This window comes from Trachypithecus francoisi, unplaced genomic scaffold, assembly GCF_009764315.1.
Source record: "Trachypithecus francoisi isolate TF-2019V2 unplaced genomic scaffold, Tfra_2.0 Lachesis_group8, whole genome shotgun sequence".
Classification (NCBI taxonomy): Eukaryota; Metazoa; Chordata; class Mammalia; order Primates; family Cercopithecidae; genus Trachypithecus; species Trachypithecus francoisi.
In genome coordinates, this window is record NW_022681473.1 from 114177635 (window position 1) to 114197217 (window position 19583).

The 19583-nt window shown below is 41.0% G+C and overlaps 1 protein-coding gene across 5 annotated transcripts in view; it reads left to right on the plus strand.

Annotated features, from left to right (window-relative positions):
* FAM118B (family with sequence similarity 118 member B) overlaps positions 1 to 19583 on the plus strand; it is a 52180-nt gene that overhangs the window by 6660 nt on the left and 25937 nt on the right. For 2 of the 5 annotated variants that reach the window (XM_033206197.1, XM_033206193.1), the window contains exons 2-3: positions 10227 to 10296; positions 18368 to 18460. In XM_033206197.1, coding sequence (XP_033062088.1) covers positions 18375 to 18460 — 86 coding nt within the window. In that variant the 5' untranslated portion in view covers positions 10227 to 10296; positions 18368 to 18374. Of the gene's footprint in view, positions 1 to 10226; positions 10297 to 14331; positions 14382 to 18367; positions 18461 to 19583 lie in introns of all 5 variants that reach the window. The other 3 variants (XM_033206194.1, XM_033206195.1, XM_033206196.1) reach the window with 2 other exon arrangements.

Sequence of the window (19583 nt, forward strand, 5' to 3'; positions counted from 1 at the left end):
TGGGATTTCTTGGAATGTCGAATGATTCTGACTGTTCGTTTTTTTTGTTGTTGTTGTTATTTTAAGTTCCCAGCATGGGTCTTGTTGGGTGGTGGGCATCACTGGAGGGTGACTAGTATACATGGGTTTTGTGTATATGTTTGTACAAATGTATATGTTTGCTAATGTTTCTTTAACTGACAGTACATTGGTTGCTGGGACAAGGATGGGGGCTTGGATAACCTTTTAGTGTGCATCTGTTGACATAATCTGTGTTTTCAGTTCTTCATTGCTGCTGCTGATGTATTTCACTCCAGGCCCATTTCAGATTTCAGTTCATTTTTCTCTAAACCTCTGGATTTGGAGGTGGAGAAAACAGATGAAAATAGATAGTGCTCTGGCTTAGCAGGGGGTGAGGAAGACACTGCGCATTAGTTAAATAGACTTTATGCCAATCCACATTTTCAGGTCTGCATTTAAAGCTTGCTTTCCATCTCCAAAAATTCATTGAAAACTTGAATGCCTCTCTCCTGCACCTCACGTTCTTGGTTTTATACCTTGAAAAAAGAAAAACTGCTCTGTTGTCATTTTAATAGGGTCCTTGGGAAAAGATTAAGAGGTAAACACTTAAGGACGGAAGTTATGTTTTATATTTTTATATTCTTAGTGTCATGGAATGCAGCACAGTAATATCACATAAGGAAAAGCACGAATTTCTTGTTTTCCTTGTTTATTTTTGGAAGCTTATCCTTCAGCTCTTATTTATCTTTTTTTTTTTTTTTTTTTTTGGAGGAAGGGTCTTTCTCTGATGCCCAGACTGGAGTGGGCGTGATCATGACTCACTGCAGCCTCGACCTCCTGGGTTCAAGCGATCATCCCACCTCAGCCTCCCAAGTAGCTGGGACCATAGGCATGTGCCACCACACCTGGCTAATTTTTTATTTTTGTAGAGACAAGTTCTCCCTATTGTTTATATGCCTTAAGAGTCACATTGACAGTGCGTAAGAAACACTCTCTTTTTAGCTCTCTTGCTAAGGAGCAGGTTTGAGTGCTGTTGCCAGAACTTAGTACTTCACTGCAGTTTTACAGATTCCGCGGGAGTCTTGTCCATGGGGCTGGGAGGTGTCTACCCTCTGCTGACTCTTCTAGGTTCCTGCTCTTCCCCAGTGCCTCCCTACCCCCAGCCACTAGAAATAGACTGCTTCTTTCTTTATTCTACTGCGGAAAACATGCACTACTGTACTTATTAAAATTAACTAAAAAAAAACTCAAGCAGCTTGAGTTTTTTTTAAGTTAATTTTAAGAAGACATTGAAGGAAGAATTTTGTTTCAAAGGAGGGGCTTATATGTACGAAGATTTATGGCGTAAAAGCGGGGGCAAACTAATGAATGACGTTTTTAGAATTGATATGAACATGAACCCAGGATGCTCAGACTTACTCCAAGAGTTCCTCTTAAAAACTGCTTTTCTCCCCATAAACCCTAATGTCAGCAGTGGTTAGCTCCACATTGCAGGAAGGGGGCTTCATTTTGCTCTTTCTGCATATTTCCTGCAGTGATCTGTTACTTTCAAGTCTGGGGGAAAGATGCTCTCTTTATCCTCAATGAAGTGTCCATCTGCCTCCTTTGAGCCCAGGCTGCCCAGCTTTCTGGTTGCTCTCTGAGAGTCCTCCTCGGTCTTCCACTGACCACGTTCACTTCCTTATGAAAGTATGTTTTTAGTCTCCCTAGCCTGTTTTCTGTTTTCTGTCTCCTCTCTCTTTTTTTTTTTTTTTTTTTTTAAATACCTTCAATTGTTTTCACTGGCCACTTTTTTTTTTTTTTTTGAGATAGAGTCTTGCTCCGTCGCCCAGGCTGGAATGCAGTGGCGTGATCTCGGCTCACTGCCATCTCTGCCTCCCAGGTTCAAGCAATTCTCCTGCCTCAGCCTCCTGAGTAGCTGGGACTACAGGCACATGCCACCATGTCCAGCTAATTTTTGTATTTTTAGTAGAGACGGAGTTTTACCATGTTGGCCAGGATGGTCTCGATCTCCTGACCTCAGGATCCACCTGCCTTGGCCTCCCAAAGTGTTGGGATTACAGGCCGTGAGCCACCATGCCCGGCTTACTTTTTTTTTTTAAGACTGATGCTTGGCTGGGCTTGTTTTTTTTTTTTTTTTAAGAGTTTTCAGATTCTTATTTCAGATCTAAACAGTGCTTTTCAGCTCTCAGTTCATCTTCAGATCAAAGAGAATAGTAGACCGGGCGCAGTGGCTCTCACCTGTAATCCCACCACTTTGAGAGGCCAAGGCAGGTGCATCATTTGAGGCCAGGAGTTTGCGACCAGCCTGGCCAACATAGTGAAACCCCGTCTCTACTAAAAATACAAAAATTAGCCAGACATGGTGGCGTGGGCCTGTAATCTCAGCTACTTGGGAGCCTGAGGCAGGAGAATAGCTTGAACCCGGGAGGCAGAGGCTACAGTGAGCTGAGATCAAGCCACTGCACTCCAGCCTGGGTGACAGTGTAAGACTCCATCTCAAAAAAAAAAAAAAAAAAAAATTAATTTTCAGTTAATTTTTATTGGGAAAAAAAGAATATCCTAAAAAGAATATCATGCTAGTTTAAGGTTACAGATTTACTTTCTTCCCTGGATTCCCTTTGATTCATATTCTCTCGTTTGGAAATGATCCAATATGTTATTCTGAAGTATATGACAGTTTTTTCAAAATCAGTAAATACATATGTTGGTGCTTAAAACAGAAGGAAATAATGGACTGTAAGTATTATCACATAGCTTATTTCTACTATTCAGAGATCTGATTAACTTAGGATAAGGAGCAGATTGTTGAATTGTTTTTTGGCTTCTAAGTTGGAAGTACAATCTGAAAGTACCTCTCAGTGTTGAAGGGCTGCCTGACTGAAACTTCAGTGGGTATCTCCTGGGCCTGAAGCACCACCAAGATCTGAACTGAAGGTAGCGTTTTGGGAGTCCTTAGCATTTAGTTGGTATTTTAAGGTCTAGGGGTGAATAGGGTGGGAAGGGAAGGGAGTATGTAAAGGGAATAGACCAGAGAGCCCTGTGGATCCTCAACATTTAGGAAACAGGGAAGACCTCCCTCCAGAGGGGAGGGAGGGAAACCAGGAAAAGGCGAGATGGACTTCAGCGACGGGTGTTTCAGGAGGCAGAGGAGGATGAATACGAACAATCTCATTGAATTTTGCCAGAAGGGTGTTTATCTCCCATAAACCTGTCCTTGATTTTCCTCAAGCACAAGTGCTCATCTCCTTGGTTGCTCATCCAGGCATGTTAAACTTGGCACAAACATGTTGCAAAGATTTGTTTATAGTTTGTTTCTCCAAAGGTGTAGACTTGTTAAGGGTGGGGCCCATGGCTTGCTCAGTTTTGCGAGATGCTATTGTTTTGTGTCTTGACGTCATGGACACTGACTCCATGTCTAATGTGTAATAGTCGTGTGGCTTTTAACAAGCTGCTTACCATCTGTGTGCTTCTGTTTCATTATCTATTCCACTTGTGATAGGAGATGACAAGAGCTTCTACTTCACAGAAGAGCGAATATGTGTGAAGTATAGAAAACAGTGCCCGGCTTAGTGTCAGCGCCATGTAGTGTTTGGTGGAGGAGAACTGGAGGCGGCAGCACTAATATTCTTAGCACAGTGCTCGATGTTTAACAGATACTTGAACGTGAAAACGTAGCAACCTGTGGCGAATTCAGTTCCTAGCATTTTAAAATTCTACAAGCATATACAGAATGTAATCGTGACCAGGCCATAGGAGAACTACAAATGGAAGTGGACTGGGAGGAAAGTGCATGCAGCTTTGTTTTATGAAGCAAGTCTATAGACTTTTGGCAGAAGTACTATGTGATCCTAATTTCTTGTTGTTAGGAAGGAAAAATCTAAAAGATGAAGAAGACTCCTCCAGAGCAGGTGAGAATCTTTATGTGTAGGGATAAACAGCTTTAAACAGGTGAGTGGTGGATGTCAGCATGGAAGGTCTTTGTTTGGATGAGAGAAAATACTATAACCTTCCCATTCATCCTAATTTTTGCAGCTCAGAAAATTAGAAATATCAATTGATCCCTTGGACTTTAGTTAATGGTAGATGCACACTCAATCGATCAGCAAATATTTGAACATTTTCTGTACCATATACACACTTTATAACAGGAACTATGCTATGGGATGGGGATAAGTTGATAAATAAATTAGACACTGTACTAGCCCTAGAAGGGCTTTTATTCTTGTGGGAGAGGCCAATAACTGCAAGTACTGAGAGATACAAACTAGGAACTGAAGTATAAATGAAGAACTTGGGGTAAAGGGAGTGGAAAACCAGGCAACAGATGGTAACATTTAAATTGAGATGCCAAGGAGGAGGGTGTGGGGAGGCCCTTGCAGAATATTGCTCTGAGGAAAGTCAGTAGCCAGGAACTTGAGGTGGGGCAGGGGACGGGAGTGGGGGTGATGTTCAAGCAGTTGAGAGAGGCCTGTGCACCTCAAGAGCCCAGCGAGTGAGGGAGGGGGCTGGATGGATGTTGTGTGGATGGCGGACACTGGATCATGCCACGATGAGGAGTATAATGTTATTAAACACAGTGAGAAGCCATAGAATGATTTTAAAACATGACTTAACCCAATTTGTGTTTTGAAATCTCTTTTGCTGGGGCTGGGCACAGTGGCTCACACCTGTAATCCCAGCACTTTGGGAGGCCGAGGCGGGCGGATCACGAGGTCAGGAGATCGAGACCATCCTGGCTCACACGGTGAAACCCCATCTCTACTAAAAATACAAAAAATTAGCCGGGCGTGGTGGCAGGCACCTGTAGTCCCAGCTGCTTGGGAGGCTGAGGCAGGAGAATGGCGTCAATCTGGGAGGCGGAGCTTGCAGTGAGCTGAGATCGCGCCACTGCACTCCAGCCTGGGCGACAGAGCAAGACTCCGTCTCAAAAAAAAAAAAGAAAGAAAAATCTCTTTTGCTGCTACATAAGCTTTTCTTTTTTCTCTATTTGTATTTTAGATAGATTTAATATGTAAAATAAGAGAAACTGCTTTCTTAGCTCGAAATACTGATGCCCTTGAATCATTTGCCAGAAATAGTTCTTCCCCTAAGAATCAACCCTTAAAAATCAGTTTACAATGTAGACATCAGAGACTTGAGTTATAAAGTTATTTATATATAAAATGTTCCGGTGCCAAACAATGGTCTTGGAACCTTAAGTTGAAGTTTTCTTCTGCCGTCTAGGATCAGATTACATTCACTGCTAGTACCACTGGCATATCTAAAACATGATAGTCTGAATATTGATTTATTTGTGTATACAGTTTTCCCATTTGTTCCATTTAAAAACTAAATGGCTTTTTATGGTCCTTATTAAAAGCAGTTACAGGGTGTTCTTTTGTTTGAGTTAGTTTGTGAAATAAATATCTGAATGCCTGCTGTGTGCCAGGCACTGTTCTGCACTCTTGGACTACATCCATAAACTAAACAGGCAAAGGATCCCTGTCTTTGGGGGACTTACATTCCAGTGGAGGAGGCAGATAACAATAAATATAATTAGGGCCAGGTCCAGTGACTCTCGCCTCTAATCCCAGCACTTTGGGAGACTGAGGCCGGCAGATTGCTTGAGCCCAGGTGTTTGAGACCAGCCTGAGCAACATGACAGACAGAAAGGATTAGACAGACAGACAGACCGTCTCTACAAAATACAAGGAAATCAGCTGGGTATGGTGGCATGCACCTATAGCACTGGGAGACTAAGATGGGAGGATTGCTTGAGCCCCGTGGAGGTCAAGGCTACAGTGAGCCATGATCACGCTACCGTGTTCCAGCCTGGGGGACAGAGCGAGACCCTGTCTCAAAAAAAAAAAAAAATTGTAGAGTCATACTAATAAATAATTGGTATATTAGAGGGTGCTGTGTACTATGAAATAAAAAGTAGAACAGCTAACATGGTAGGGGATATAATTTTAAATAGGATGGTTAGAATAGCATCATTGAGAAAGGTACAATCTGAGTAAAGGCATGGAAACCTGTGCAGATACATGGAGAAAGAACATTCCAGGCAGAAGGAACAATCTATACAAAGGAAAACCCCAAGGTTGGGTGTACCAGCCTGTTTGAGGAACAGTGAAGAGGCCAGTGGGGCTGGAGGGAGGGAATGTGAGAATATCTTGGCTTTCTAGGAATATGTTTCTCCTCAGTCAATTTTAAAAAGCTCATAAGCCAAAACAAATGAATAATTAGGCAGAGAACTCCCATCCCATGAATATTCTGCAGATGGTAACCTATAAACACCCAGACTCATGTCTTAACTCAAATTAGGTAATTCCAAAATAATGCAAACGTTCCTTAAATTCAGTTCACAGGGCAGCTGAGCAAACAAGATCTCTTTTATGTGAATAAGAAACTGAAGACTTTTGCCATTCCAATTTCTAGATCTCTAGATTAGAAGCCAAAAGGCTCTCCGTTGCAGCAGAGGATGGCAAAGATGCCAAGTGCACTTGGCATCTTAAGAGAGGCAGCGATTGCGGACTTAGGGAGAACTGCCTTTTAAGAGCAGCTTTTCTCAGGTCCCTTCTTTCTTTCAAGGTCAGTAGCACCAAATCCTTTTCAATTTTTTATTTAGCAATCCACATTTTCTGTTCTTTGACGCAGTGCAATTTTCCATTTGTTCCCTAAGTTTCCAATCTTAAATTTGGCACACTACTTTCATAAGGTCATAATCAATGCCCACTATAGTAGACTATTGCCCGAGTTGTGTGTATGTCACGTGTATTCTGTGGGTGTAGATCATCAGCACTGTCTTTGTTTCAGAGGCACAATACTTTTTATAAAGAGCCACACCCAGTTTCTCCTGTGAGATCGCTAGAGCTGTTCCAGTAATACTTGCCCACAGCTAATCCTTTCCCATGTTGTTTCTGAATTTTATTTTTGATAAGTAGAGTATCCTTTTGTAGTTTCTTAAGCTTCAGATTGATTCCTTTCCCAATTTGTCATGGTTGGTCAGTTTGAATCCTCTTCTGTAAGTTGCTGTTCATTGTTTCCAGCTTAGTTTTCCATGAGGCTGGAGTGAGGTAAGATTACTAAAGACATGTAATTCCAGCACTTTGAGAGGCCAAGGTAGGCAGATCATTTGAGGTCAGGAGTTCGAGACCAGCCTGGCCAACATGGTGAAACCCTGTCTCTACTAAAAATACAAAAATTAGCTGGGCGTGGTGGTGGGCACCTATAATCCTAGCTATTTGGGAGGCTGAGGCAGGAGAATTGCTTGAACCCAGGAGACAGAGGTTGCAGTGAGCTGAGATTGCACCACTGCACTCCAGCCTGGGTGACAGAGTGAGACTCTGTCTCAAAAAAAAAAAAAAGAATACTACTAAAGAAAATGTTCAGAAGCATGGATCTTTGACTTTCTGAGGCAAAAAATAGTCCACATTCTTCTCATAGCCAAAAAGGAACATGGTACAAGTTCATATCACTGTGAATGAGAAAGGCCTTTGAGAAATTTAACAGGCCTTTTCTCTCCTTCCCCCAGGCAGGACTGCATATAGATCACCCCCAAATCTACTAGTCTGCTCTCTTTTTCTTTAAAATGAAATGCAATACCTCTTTTGGCCTCCAGTTCTGTTGCCATTTTAAATAGGAAGGTCAAGAACCTAGCATTGGCCAGGTGCAGTGGCTCACACCTGTAACTGTAGCACTTTGGGAGGGCTGAGGCAGGCGGATCACTTGAGCCTGGGAGTTCAAGACCAATCTGGGCAACATGGTGAAACCCTGTATCTAAAAAAAAATTAGCCAGGCATGGTGGTGTGTGCCTGTAGTCCCAGCTACCTGAGAGACTGAGGTGGGAGGATCACCAAGCCTGGTGGTCGAGGCTGCAGTGAGCCATGATCGTGCCTGGGCAACCGTGAGACCCTGTCCAAAAAAAACAAAACAAAACAACAACAACAACAAAACACCTAGCATTTAGTAGGCTTAAATTTATTAACTGTTGAATGATAAATTAAAAGAGAGAAATTGAATGCTCTCAAACAAAACAAGCTTCTTGTTCTTATTTTTTGTTGTTTTTTTTTTTTTTGGAAACTGAGTCTTGCTCTGTCACCCAGGCTGGAGAGCAGTGGCGTGATCTCATCTCACTGCAGTCTCCGCCTCCCGGATTCAAGCGATTCTCCTGCCTCAGCCTCCTGAAGAGCTGGGACTACAGGCGCCCATCACCATGCACAGCTAATTTTTGTATTGTTAGTAGAGATGGGGTTTCGCCATGTTGGCCAGGCTGGTCTTGAACTCCTGACCTCAGATGATCCACCTGCCTTGGCCTCCCAAAGTGCTGGGTGTCGTGAGCCACCGTGTGCAGCCACAAGCTTATTCTTAAATCCCTCTTTAGTTCGTACTCTGATAACTGGGTTTTATATATAACTAAACCTATGATGGGTGTTTATTCAATTATTTTTAATCCTTTCTATCTGTCTAAAATATTGTACACTTGAATGTAAACTCGAACGTAATTGTGTAATGATGAGTAAAGTGAACTTGAGTGATTTTTTTTGTACCTCTTCATGTTGTAGCACATTTGTTTTCCTTTTAATTCTAAGAATAACTGTAACACAGATCTACTTCATATCTTTCTTATCCTCCTGTTCTTGGTTTTGCTATGGATGGGTTTTGGATTCCATGCTCGCAATGTAGAGACCTCCAAGATATTTCACCTGGTGTAGCCAATTGAATTCACTTAATCACTATAGACAGACAGTTACGCTTACGGGTTTTTAATGGTAAATTTTTAAATTTTCAAAATCTGTTATTTATTTATTTTTGAGATGGGTTCTCACTTTGTCATCAGGCTGGAGTGCAGCGGCGTGATCACGGTTCACTGCAGCCTTGACATCCCAGGCTCCAGTGATCCTCCCAACTCAGCCCTCCCACGTAGCTGACACTATAGGCATACACTACCATACATGGCTAATTTTTGTATTTTTGGTACACATGGGGTTTCGCCATGTTGCTCAGGCTGGTCTTGAACTTCTCAGTTCAAGCATTCTACCTGCCTGAGCCTCCCAAAGTGCTGGGATTATAGGCGTGAGCCACTGCGCCCAGCCAAAAAACTCTTTTTTAATTTTTAGCTCTGTTTAAGTTGGAAATCCTCAAGGAAGTGAAAAGGGGTGAAAATTAAGTGGAATATATTTACTAAGCATTTATTTATTTATTTATTTATTTATTTATTTATTTTTTTTTTTTTTGAGACAGGGTCTCACTTTGTCGCCTAGGCTGGAGTGCAGTGGCACGATCTCAGATCACTACAATCTCTGCCTCGTGCGTTCAAGCAGTTCTCCCGCCTCAGCCTCCCTCCCGAGTAGCTGGGATTACAGGTGTATGCCACCACACCGGGCTAATTTTTATATTTTGTGTGGAGATGGGGTTTTGCCATGTTGGCCAGGCTGGTCTCAAACTCCTGAGCTCAAGTGATCCTCTTGCCTCGACCTCCCAAAGTGCTGGGGATTACAGGCATGAGCCACCAGGCCTGGCCCATTTTAATTTTTATAACAGAAAAGTCTTCCCTTTATTAAGAGTTGTCAGTTTTTTGTTTGTTTGTTTGTTTTTGTTTTGAGACAGTCTCATTCTGTTGCCCAGGCTGGAGTGCAGTGGCATGATCTTGGCTCACTGCAACCTCCGCCTCCCGGGTTCAAGCAATTCTCCGCCTCAACCTCCTGAGTAGCTGGGATTACAGGTGCCCACCACCACACCCGGCTAATTTTTTGTGTTTTTAGTAGAGATGGGGTTTCACCATCCTGGCCAGGCTGGTCTTGAACTCCTGACCTCTTGATCCACCTGCCTTGACCTCCCAAAGTGCTGGGATTACAGGCATGAGCCCCCTGTGCCCAGCCTCAAATTTTAACTCATAGAGAATATCCTTTATAATGATGGCATCTTCTGGAATGCCCCAGACTTGGAAGACTGCATTTGTACACAGTATATTGTGTTTACTCTGTTGACATAAAAGTAAGCTACTGAGGGTTATTTCCCGTGGGTAACCCATGCTATTTTCGTAGTAGAAATTCAATTGTTAAGGACTCACTAGAGTCCTTAAAGAGTTATCTTGCCCTTAAAGAGTTATTCAGTTTAATTTTTAATGAATAACCTATGCCATTTGTGATGGCATTGTTTGTATGATCATACTACTTGATTTATGGGAAATATCTGATATTTTTAAAGTCTCCTTCCTTAGCAACATGTGTCATTATTTTCAGGATATACCTTCTCAGAAGCTGCACAGGAGGAAAAGCAGTGACAAAGAAAGAAGTTGTCATTCTTTGCACGGTAAAAATCATCACCTCCAGCCACCAACTTCTAATTCAAATTAGGTTTTAATTTGTTCATTATTTCTTCTTGAAACACTTTTGTTCCCTATACATAGGCATTACTTTGGCTTTATAATAGAAAATAACAAGCAACATCTGAGCTGTTTTGTTTGTTTGTTTGAGACAGTGTCTCGCTCTGCCGCCCATGCTGGAGTGCAGTGGCGCGATCTCGGCTACCTGCAACCTCTGCCTCCTGGGTTCAAGCGTTTCTTCTGCCTCAGCCTCTTGAGTAGCTGGGATTACAGGCACCCGCCACCCCACCTGGCTAATTTTTGTATTTTTAGTAGAGACGGGGTTTCACCATCTTGGACAGGCTGGTTTCGAATTCCTGACCTCAAGATCCACACACCTCAGCCTCCAAAAGTGCTGGGATTACAGGCGTGAGCCACCGTGCCTTAGGGTTATTCTTCTCAATCCTTGAGGTCTTTCAGAAACCTTACCTCTGGTGAGGTCTTTCTCCTTACATTGTTCAGATAGAGGGTCATTGTTTGCTGGTAAAATGGCAAGAATAAGTGGCATCAGTCTGGCATTTCCTCAGTGACTCTGTTAAGGCACATGTTCAGGAAATGAGTGTGATACAGATCTTATCTGTATCTACCTTCTACAGAAGGTAGAAGGTCTCAGCCATGCTAAGGGATAAAAGTAAGAGCCAATCAAGTTCACAATAGATAGTGGAAGTATTTCAAGTCTGGGATCCACGGAGGAAGCAGATCTTGGCACAGCTAGACATGATTCCTGTCTCTCTGTGTGCTGAGATGGAGGAAACAGTGAGTTTGCTTTATCCACTGACGGGAAAGGCTGCAGTCTACATGTGGAACTGAATTCATCAACTACCCAAGCAGAGTCTTTAGGGTTTTATTTAATTTGTTCACTACTGACAAGCTTGTTGTTGAGAACTCTTTAGTAGTACTTTACACCAGGTATCTTTCCCTTCCTCCCAAATCTGATAGTTGATAAAAACCCGGATGTGTTGGAATTAGTCCAAAAGCCACAATTAGAAAGGTTTGGTTTCTTCTCAAGTCAGAGGATGACGCTTTTCCCTTAAGAAATGAAGTTAACCCTTTGCTATGTTTATGCTAGAGAAATAAACCATTCTTTATTCCAGTCACTTTTATTTTTTAAAAAGCAGTGGAGGAAGCTTTCTGATCCTTTTTTCAGCAAGAAACGTACCACTTTCTCAAGCTGGTAATTGTATATCTTTTATTTCCAGGCAAAAATACTTCTTATTTTTTTTTATTTTTTAATTTTTTTATTTTTTATTTTGTCTAAGTGGTAATTTTATTATGTGAAAAGAACAACAACAAAAATCCTAGTGGCTAAAGACAATAATAACTTATTAACATTTCTGAGTATTTCTTTTTTTCTTTTTTTTATACTTTAAGTTCTAGGGTACATGTGCATAACATGCAGGTTTGTTACATATGTATACTTGTGCCATGTTGGTGTGCTGCACCCATCAACTCGTCAGCACCCATCAATTCGTCATTTATATCAGGTACAACTCCCAATGCAATCCCTCCCCCTTCCCCCTCCCCATGATAGGCCCCGGTGTGTGATGTTCCCCTTCCCGAGTCCAAGTGATCTCATTGTTCAGTTCCCACCTATGAGTGAGAACATGCGGTGTTTGGTTTTCTGTTCTTGTGATAGTTTGCTAAGAATGATGGTTTCCAGCTGCATCCATGTCCCTACAAAGGACGCAAACTCATCCTTTTTTATGGCTGCATAATATTCCATGGTGTATATGTGCCACATTTTCTTAATCCAGTCTGTCACAGATGGACATTTGGGTTGATTCCAAGTCTTTGCTATTGTGAATAGTGCCGCAATAAACATATGTGTGCATGTGTCTTTATAGCAGCATGATTTATAATCCTTTGGGTATATACCCAGTAGTGGGATGGCTGGGTCATATGGTACGTCTAGTTCTAGATACTTGAGGAATTGCCATACTGTTTTCCATAATTGGTTGAACTAGTTTACAATCCCACCAACAGTGTAAAAGTGTTCCTATTTCTCCCCATCCTCTCCAACACCTGTTGTTTCCTGACTTTTTAATGATTGCCATTCTAACTGGTGTGAGATGGTATCTCATTGTGGTTTTGATTTGCATTTCTCTGATGGCGAGTGATGATGAGCATTTTTTCATGTGTCTGTGGCTGTATGAATGTCTTCTTTTGAGAAATGTCTGTTCATATCCTTTGCCCACTTTTTGATGGGGTTGTTTTTTTCTTGTAAATTTGTTTGAGTTCTTTGTAGGTTCTGGATATTAGCCCTTTGTCAGATGAGTAGATTGCAAAAATGTTCTCCCATTCTGTAGGTTGCCTGTTCACTCTGATGGTAGTTTCTTTTGCTGTGCAGAAGCTCTTTAGTTTAATTAGATCCCATTTGTCAATTTTGGCTTTTGCTGCCGTTGCTTTTGGTGTTTTAGACATGAAGTCCTTGCCCATGCCTATGTCCTGCATGGTACTACCTAGGTTTTCTTCTAGGGTTTTTATGGTATTAGGTCTAACATTTAAGTCTCTAATCCATCTTGAATTAATTTTCGTATAAGGAGTAAGGAAAGGATCCAGTTTCAGCTTTCTACTTATGGCTAGCCAATTTTCCCAGCACCATTTATTAAATAGGGAATCCTTTCCCCATTTCTTGTTTCTCTCAGGTTTGTCAAAGATCAGATGGCTATAGATGTGTGGTATTATTTCCGAGGACTCTGTTCTGTTCCATTGGTCTATATCTCTGTTTTGGTACCAGTACCATGCTGTTTTGGTTACTGTAGCCTTGTAGTATAGTTTGAAGTCAGGTAGCGTGATGCCTCCAGCTTTGTTCTTTTGACTTAGGATTGTCTTGGCAATGCGGGCTCTTTTTTGGTTCCATATGAACTTTAAAGCCGTTTTTTCCAATTCTGTGAAGAAACTCATTGGTAGCTTCATGGGGATGGCATTGAATCTATAAATAACCTTGGGCAGTATGGCCATTTTCACGATATTGATTCTTCCTATCCATGAGCATGGTATGTTCTTCCATTTGTTTGCGTCCTCTTTTATTTCACTGAGCAGTGGTTTGTAGTTCTCCTTGAAGAGGTCCTTTACATCCCTTGTAAGTTGGATTCCTAGGTATTTTATTCTCTTTGAAGCAATTGTGAATGGAAGTTCATTCCTGATTTGGCTCTCTGTTTGTCTGTTACTGGTGTGTAAGAATGCTTGTGATTTTTGCACATTAATTTTGTATCCTGAGACTTTGCTGAAGTTGCTTATCAGCTTAACGGACAGACTGCCTGCTCAAGTGGGTCCCTGACCCCTGAGTAGCCTAACTGGGAGACATCCCCCACTAGGGGCAGTCTGACACCCCACACCTCACAGGGTATAGAGTACACACCTGAGAGGAAGCTTCCAAAGTAAGAATCAGACAGGTACACTCGCAAAAATACTTTTTAAAACATTAGAATTTCTCTCTCCATTTGATTTATTTCATCTGCTAATATACCCAAGTGTATTACTCTGAGCTCCTTCTGGCATGTCACTTGTTTGAGTTGAGGACTATGCACTGGACATACAGGAGAAACATAGCTCAGAACAAGGAAGGCGGGCTGGGAGACCTCACTCTGATTCTCAAGTGAAGGGAATCCCAGAGCTTGCTATCTTTTTAGCACCAAGATGCCATGAAAACGAGAGCTGCTGGGATTCTTTGATGTGTTCGAGTCCACAGGTCCTCTGCTGTGTGCAAACTGAATTTCATTTGGATAACCAGTTCCTTTTCTCTCGTCCCTTTACTATGTTTCTTCTGGATTTTTTCTAGAACACTAGCCTGTTTCCCTTTTTCATCCACCAGAGATAGAAGCATTATATTTCCTGCCAAGCTGACAGGTTTGAGAGTACAAGTGTTCTGTCTCATATGAAGACTTCAGCCTTAACATTTCCATTAATGAGGTTGCTGTTACTTTTCTCAGCGTTTACCAAGTATCTGACTTTTATTTTGCTGTACTCTATTGGCTTCGAAGGATTTCTCAGTGGCTTAGCAGTGATTGAGGTAATGAAGACACTGCCACAGGTAATTGACTTTTGTTTTCTTGTGACAGAAAAACATTTTCCACTTTTGCTCTACATAGCAAGTCCCACAAAAATGAAAACTCAAACCGTGATCACATAAAAAAAATTAAAGTGTGAACTAGCTGATGCATATTGGGAAGTTAGCTTTGAAACTCTTTAGCAAGAACTGCATATTGTTTAGGGTACATGCTAAAATTGACTTTTTTTCCTGGAAACACTACTCTAGAAGGAATAAAATATGGTTTATGCTTATATGCCGCTGGGGTATACATGTGGGATTGTATCATGTGAGGCATGCTTTAGGCTAAAGAAAAGATGTTTCTCTGTTAGAAAACAGGATGAGTATATGATTGGATATAATGTAGGCATACTGAGCTACGGCTCATTCAGTACCTAAGTAAGAAGACCCTAAACATTCTCGGTCGGAAGCGATTGGCTATATTTCATTTTTTAAAGTAATAATAGATGGAATGGACCTTCAGAAAAGTTGACTGTGTAAAGAAATAAGTCAGAAAGCTTAGTATTCAGGTCTAGATGTCATGAATTGACCATCTGGCAGAACTAGAATCCAGCAAAAACGATCTTACGTAATTTCCAGGAGAAAATGGTAGGACAGATCTAGGCTCTGGTGGATAAGTGGTGGTGAGAAGTGTATAACAAATAGTGCTTGTTACTGGAGAGAGTAGTTTTCCCAGCTTCCGAATGTAGTTGACTGCCAGGATTGCATCAATGGAGTGCCTAGTTAACAAGCAACTATTAAGGATTACTTGGGATTGTTTCAGGTAAATCTACTTTCTAGAATGCAGGCACTTCCTTTGTTGATAGTTTTGGACTTTAAGTTTTTTTTTTTTTTTTTTAAGGCTGAAAAGTTAATACAGGTTAATTATTCCTTATCTGAAATGCTTGTGACCAGAAAGAAGTGTTTTGGATTTCTGGGTTTTTTGGGGAGTATTTGCATTATACTTAACGGTTGAGCATCCCTAATCCAAAAAATCTGAAATCTGAAATGTTCCAATGAGCATTTCCTGTTTAGCAATGGTGTAGTTAAGAACTTGGACTTGGGACCTGGCGCGGTGGCTCAAGCCTGTAATCCCAGCACTTTGGGAGGCCGAGACAGGCGGATCACGAGGTCAGGAGAATGAGACCATCCTGGCTAACACGGTGAAACCCCGTCTCTACTAAAAAATACAAAAAACTAGCCAGGCGAGGTGGCGGGCGCCTGTAGTCCCAGCTACTTGGGAGGTTGAGGCAGGAGAATGGCGTAAACCCGGGAGGCGGAGCTTGCAGTGAGCTGAGATCCGGCCACTGCACTCCAGCCCGGGCGACAGAGCGAGACTCCGTCTCAAAAAAAAAAAAAAAAAAAAAAAAACTTGGACTTGGGAGGCAGACTTGCCATGGTTTGAATACTGGTACTACCACGTACCCGATCTTTCTGTGTCTCAGTTTTGTCGTCTGTAAAATAAGGTAACAATAGTGCCTCATAGTGTTATGCAGATTAGTGAGTTAATGTTTATAAATAGTCCATGGCATGTAGTTAAGAGCTTGTAAACTGGTTTAGTAACTGAATTGAGCATTAAATTCTGAAGATATCCATCTTCAAAACTTAATAAGCATTATTCCCCCTACATTTTACTTCCATCTCTCTCCATATAGTGTTTTTACTTGGATGTAATCTGTTTAGATGATGGGTTTGTAGAACCATAGTTAAGAAAAGAACTTAAGCACCTAAGTTTTTTCCTTGTGTACTTAAATATATATATGTATAATATATATGTATTATATGTATATATATGTATATCCCCAAACGGATGGGTTGTCATGTGTGTGGAAGAAGTAAACACATTCTATCCCTAGTTCACCATTCTAGAGCATTGACTTTTAGAATCGGAAGTGATTCACATGAATTAAAACTTCAAAAAAATATTTTAAGGACAGTTAAAACCTGGCTATTGGTATAAGCAAACTGGGAAGTCGTTAGACTGTAATAAGTTATTACACTTAAGGAAAGATGGCTTAATGTTATACCTCATGTGCATCCTATATTAAACAAAATTGTTGCATTGTAGAAAAATTAAGTTTGCTTCTTATTTAGGTGTTTCCTATTTGAAGGAAGATTCTGAAGATTCTGGAGAATCTCATTCTATAATTTTGGAGTAGAGCCTAGAAACAAACTTTTTTTTTTAATTAATTAACTTTATTTTCAAGAACATACATACTTTTAACAAACATCCCAGCTGGGCATGGTGGCTCACGCCTGTAATCCCAGCACTTTGGGAGGCTGAGGCGGGCACATCCCCCGAGGTCAGGAGTTCGAGACCAGCCTGATCAAGATGGAGAAACCCTGTCTCTACAAAAAATACTAAATTAGCACATGCCTGTAATCCCAGCTACTTGGGAGGCTGAGGCAGGAGAATCGCTTGAAGGGAGCAACTGCCGGGAGGCAGAGGTTGCAGTGAGCCGAGATTGAGCCACTGCACTCCAGACTGGGCAACAAGAGCGAAACTCCATCTCAAAAAAAAAGAAAAGAAAACCCCACATGGTTGAGTTAAGACAGGATTTACTGAGATGAGTGACTCATCTCTCTTCTCCTGAGCTCCAGCTTTCTCATCAACAGAATCAAAAGATTTGACTAGAAACATGATCTACTTCCTAACTCACTACTGTGATTTTATTGTTTCTATTTTCCTTATGATTATGATATTAAAGAAGAATTCCACTATGTGTGATGGACTATGGGGTGAGGAAGTGAGCCTTCTGTTTACCACAAAAAATTAATTGAGAAACTTAATGTTTTAATAAAGAAAAAGGCTTTATTGGGCCGAGTGCCGTGGCTCATGCCTGTAACCCCAACATTTTGGGAGGCCAAGGCTGGAAGATTACTTGAACTCCGGAGTTAGAGACCAGCTGGGCAACATGGCAAAACTCCTTCTCTACAAACAATACAAAATTTCACCAGATGTGGTAGCACGTGCCTGTAGTCCCAGGTACTGGAGAGGCTGAGGTAGGTTGATGATGGCTTGAGCCCAGGAAGCCGAGACTGCAGTAAGCCAAGATGGCACCACTGTACTGGAGCCTGGACAACAGGGCAAGATGCAGTCTCAAAAAAAGAAAAGGAAAGGACTTTCCAATAAAACCGTAAACTTCCGGTAATTATTAGTAATTCAGTTCTATATGTTGGCAGTGGCATGTACTAAAACACCCCAAACGGTGGTAGTGTGTATTGTCTTCTATATTGTGTGTGTATTTAAAATCTGCTATTTTTAAATTCACAGCCTTTAGATTTAACTAGTTTGCTAAAGTTTGAGCAGTTAGAACTTTATACTATTCATTCTAATCCGTGGTGATTACTTACTTTTGCCAGTTATTCCAGCACCCGAACATAATTGGCCATTTTTCATACATCTGCTTGATAGTACCTTTACCAGTTATCACAGTGGCTTGATTTAAAGTCCATTTCATGTTCAGTTAGAGAGACATGTCCCACTGGCTACGAGGTCACCATTGTCCGACAACAGAGAATGTCATTCAGCAAATTAGTATTGATTGTCCTATTCTTGACTCAGTAATTTCTTCAGCTGAGAGTAAATGGATAATTGGGGGCTATTAATACACTTATCTATGGGTGGTTTTTATCCCGAGTCTTCCACAAACCCAACTTGTGGGAGAATAACTGGTTTTTCTTAAAGTTCTACAAAGTGAGGGCCAGTAATTGACATGAGTTGACACTGTTTTTGGTGCGAACTTGGGGGCAGGCCTTCAGAAACAGAAGCAAGATGGTAGTATGGAACACCAAATAGTCTTTTAGACTAATTTAATTTAGTTCCTTGTTTGGAATGTTCATTAATTAACAAATTTCTGTTAAGTAGGGGGTACCTCCAAAGCACCTTTAAGGGTATACAGCTTTTTAAAACTGTTTAATGTATGTGCTATTTTGAATGGTATATTTTACAGATCTAATTGTGGTCCATGGTGTTTAATCTATTTTAGAAACTGGATGGCTTCTACAGGGAGCCAGGCCTCTGATATAGACGAGATTTTTGGATTCTTCAGTGATGGCGCACCCCCCACCAAAAAGCCCAGGTAAACAAGAAAGGGAATCAGAGAGCAGAGTAAATTACCATTAGTGGGAGAGAAAGAAAAGTAGCCAACTTATACCTTTTATGCCAGTTGTTTTCACTAATCAGTATTGACCTTTATACTAAAAATTAAATTATTTTTATTTTGGATTTAATTTTTATTTTTTATCAAGGCAATACAGGTACATAGTTTTTAAAATCAGTATTTCAGAGTCCACCCTTCTTCAGAGATAATTACTTTCTACTTTATCTGTTTCTTCTAATGTTGACATCCATGTTTTAAAATACTATATATATTGCTGCTTTTTAGTTTTTCAGTTTTATTGATTTCCGAGTATGGAATATAAGGACTGCTTTGCCCTCATGACTCCTCCCCCTGTATTGCCACTCCACACACTCTCCCCATGTTCTTGTATGTTTATATCACAGCGTTTGGTTCAATCCACTTTTAATATTTACATTTATTATGACTGTATAAATAGTATTCGTAGCTGAGCCTAATGCGTGACGATTGCATTTCCTTTCTTGCCCATTTTTTTCGCTAATGTCGTTAAAGACTGTCTTTTTTGTTTGTTTGCTTTCGGTGTATTCTCACATGCTCTGACAGAAGAATAAATCTCCTAGCTATACTGAAACACACCGATAACTTGCTAGTTCGTGTCATGGATTCTTCCCTCTGGACGCTAGGCCACTCTGGACACTTGTTTTCCAGGCCTCTGTTGCATTGCTGATACTTGCTGTTTCCCTTTCCCATCGTCCTGATAATTTCCTTTACATCTCTTCTGTATTGATTCTCTGTTTGCTGAATCTCATGTCTTCTTTTTTGGTGCACTCTTTCATTTTCCTGAAGCGTATCCCTGCATAGCCTCCTAAGTAAGGACCCATAGGAGAAAACTTTTTGGACGTATTTGAAAATGTCTTTATCATACACTTACATTCATTGGATGGTTTGACTGAGTATAAAATCTTTGGTATCTCTCATGCATTCTCTGCTAACATCTAAGTATTCCTGCCAAAATAGCCACTCTGTTCTGATTCCTAATCCTTTGTATTATATGACCTCTTTCCCTGTTTTGTTTTTTGTTGTTGTTGTTGTTCATTAGAAGCTTATAAGGATCATTATTTTA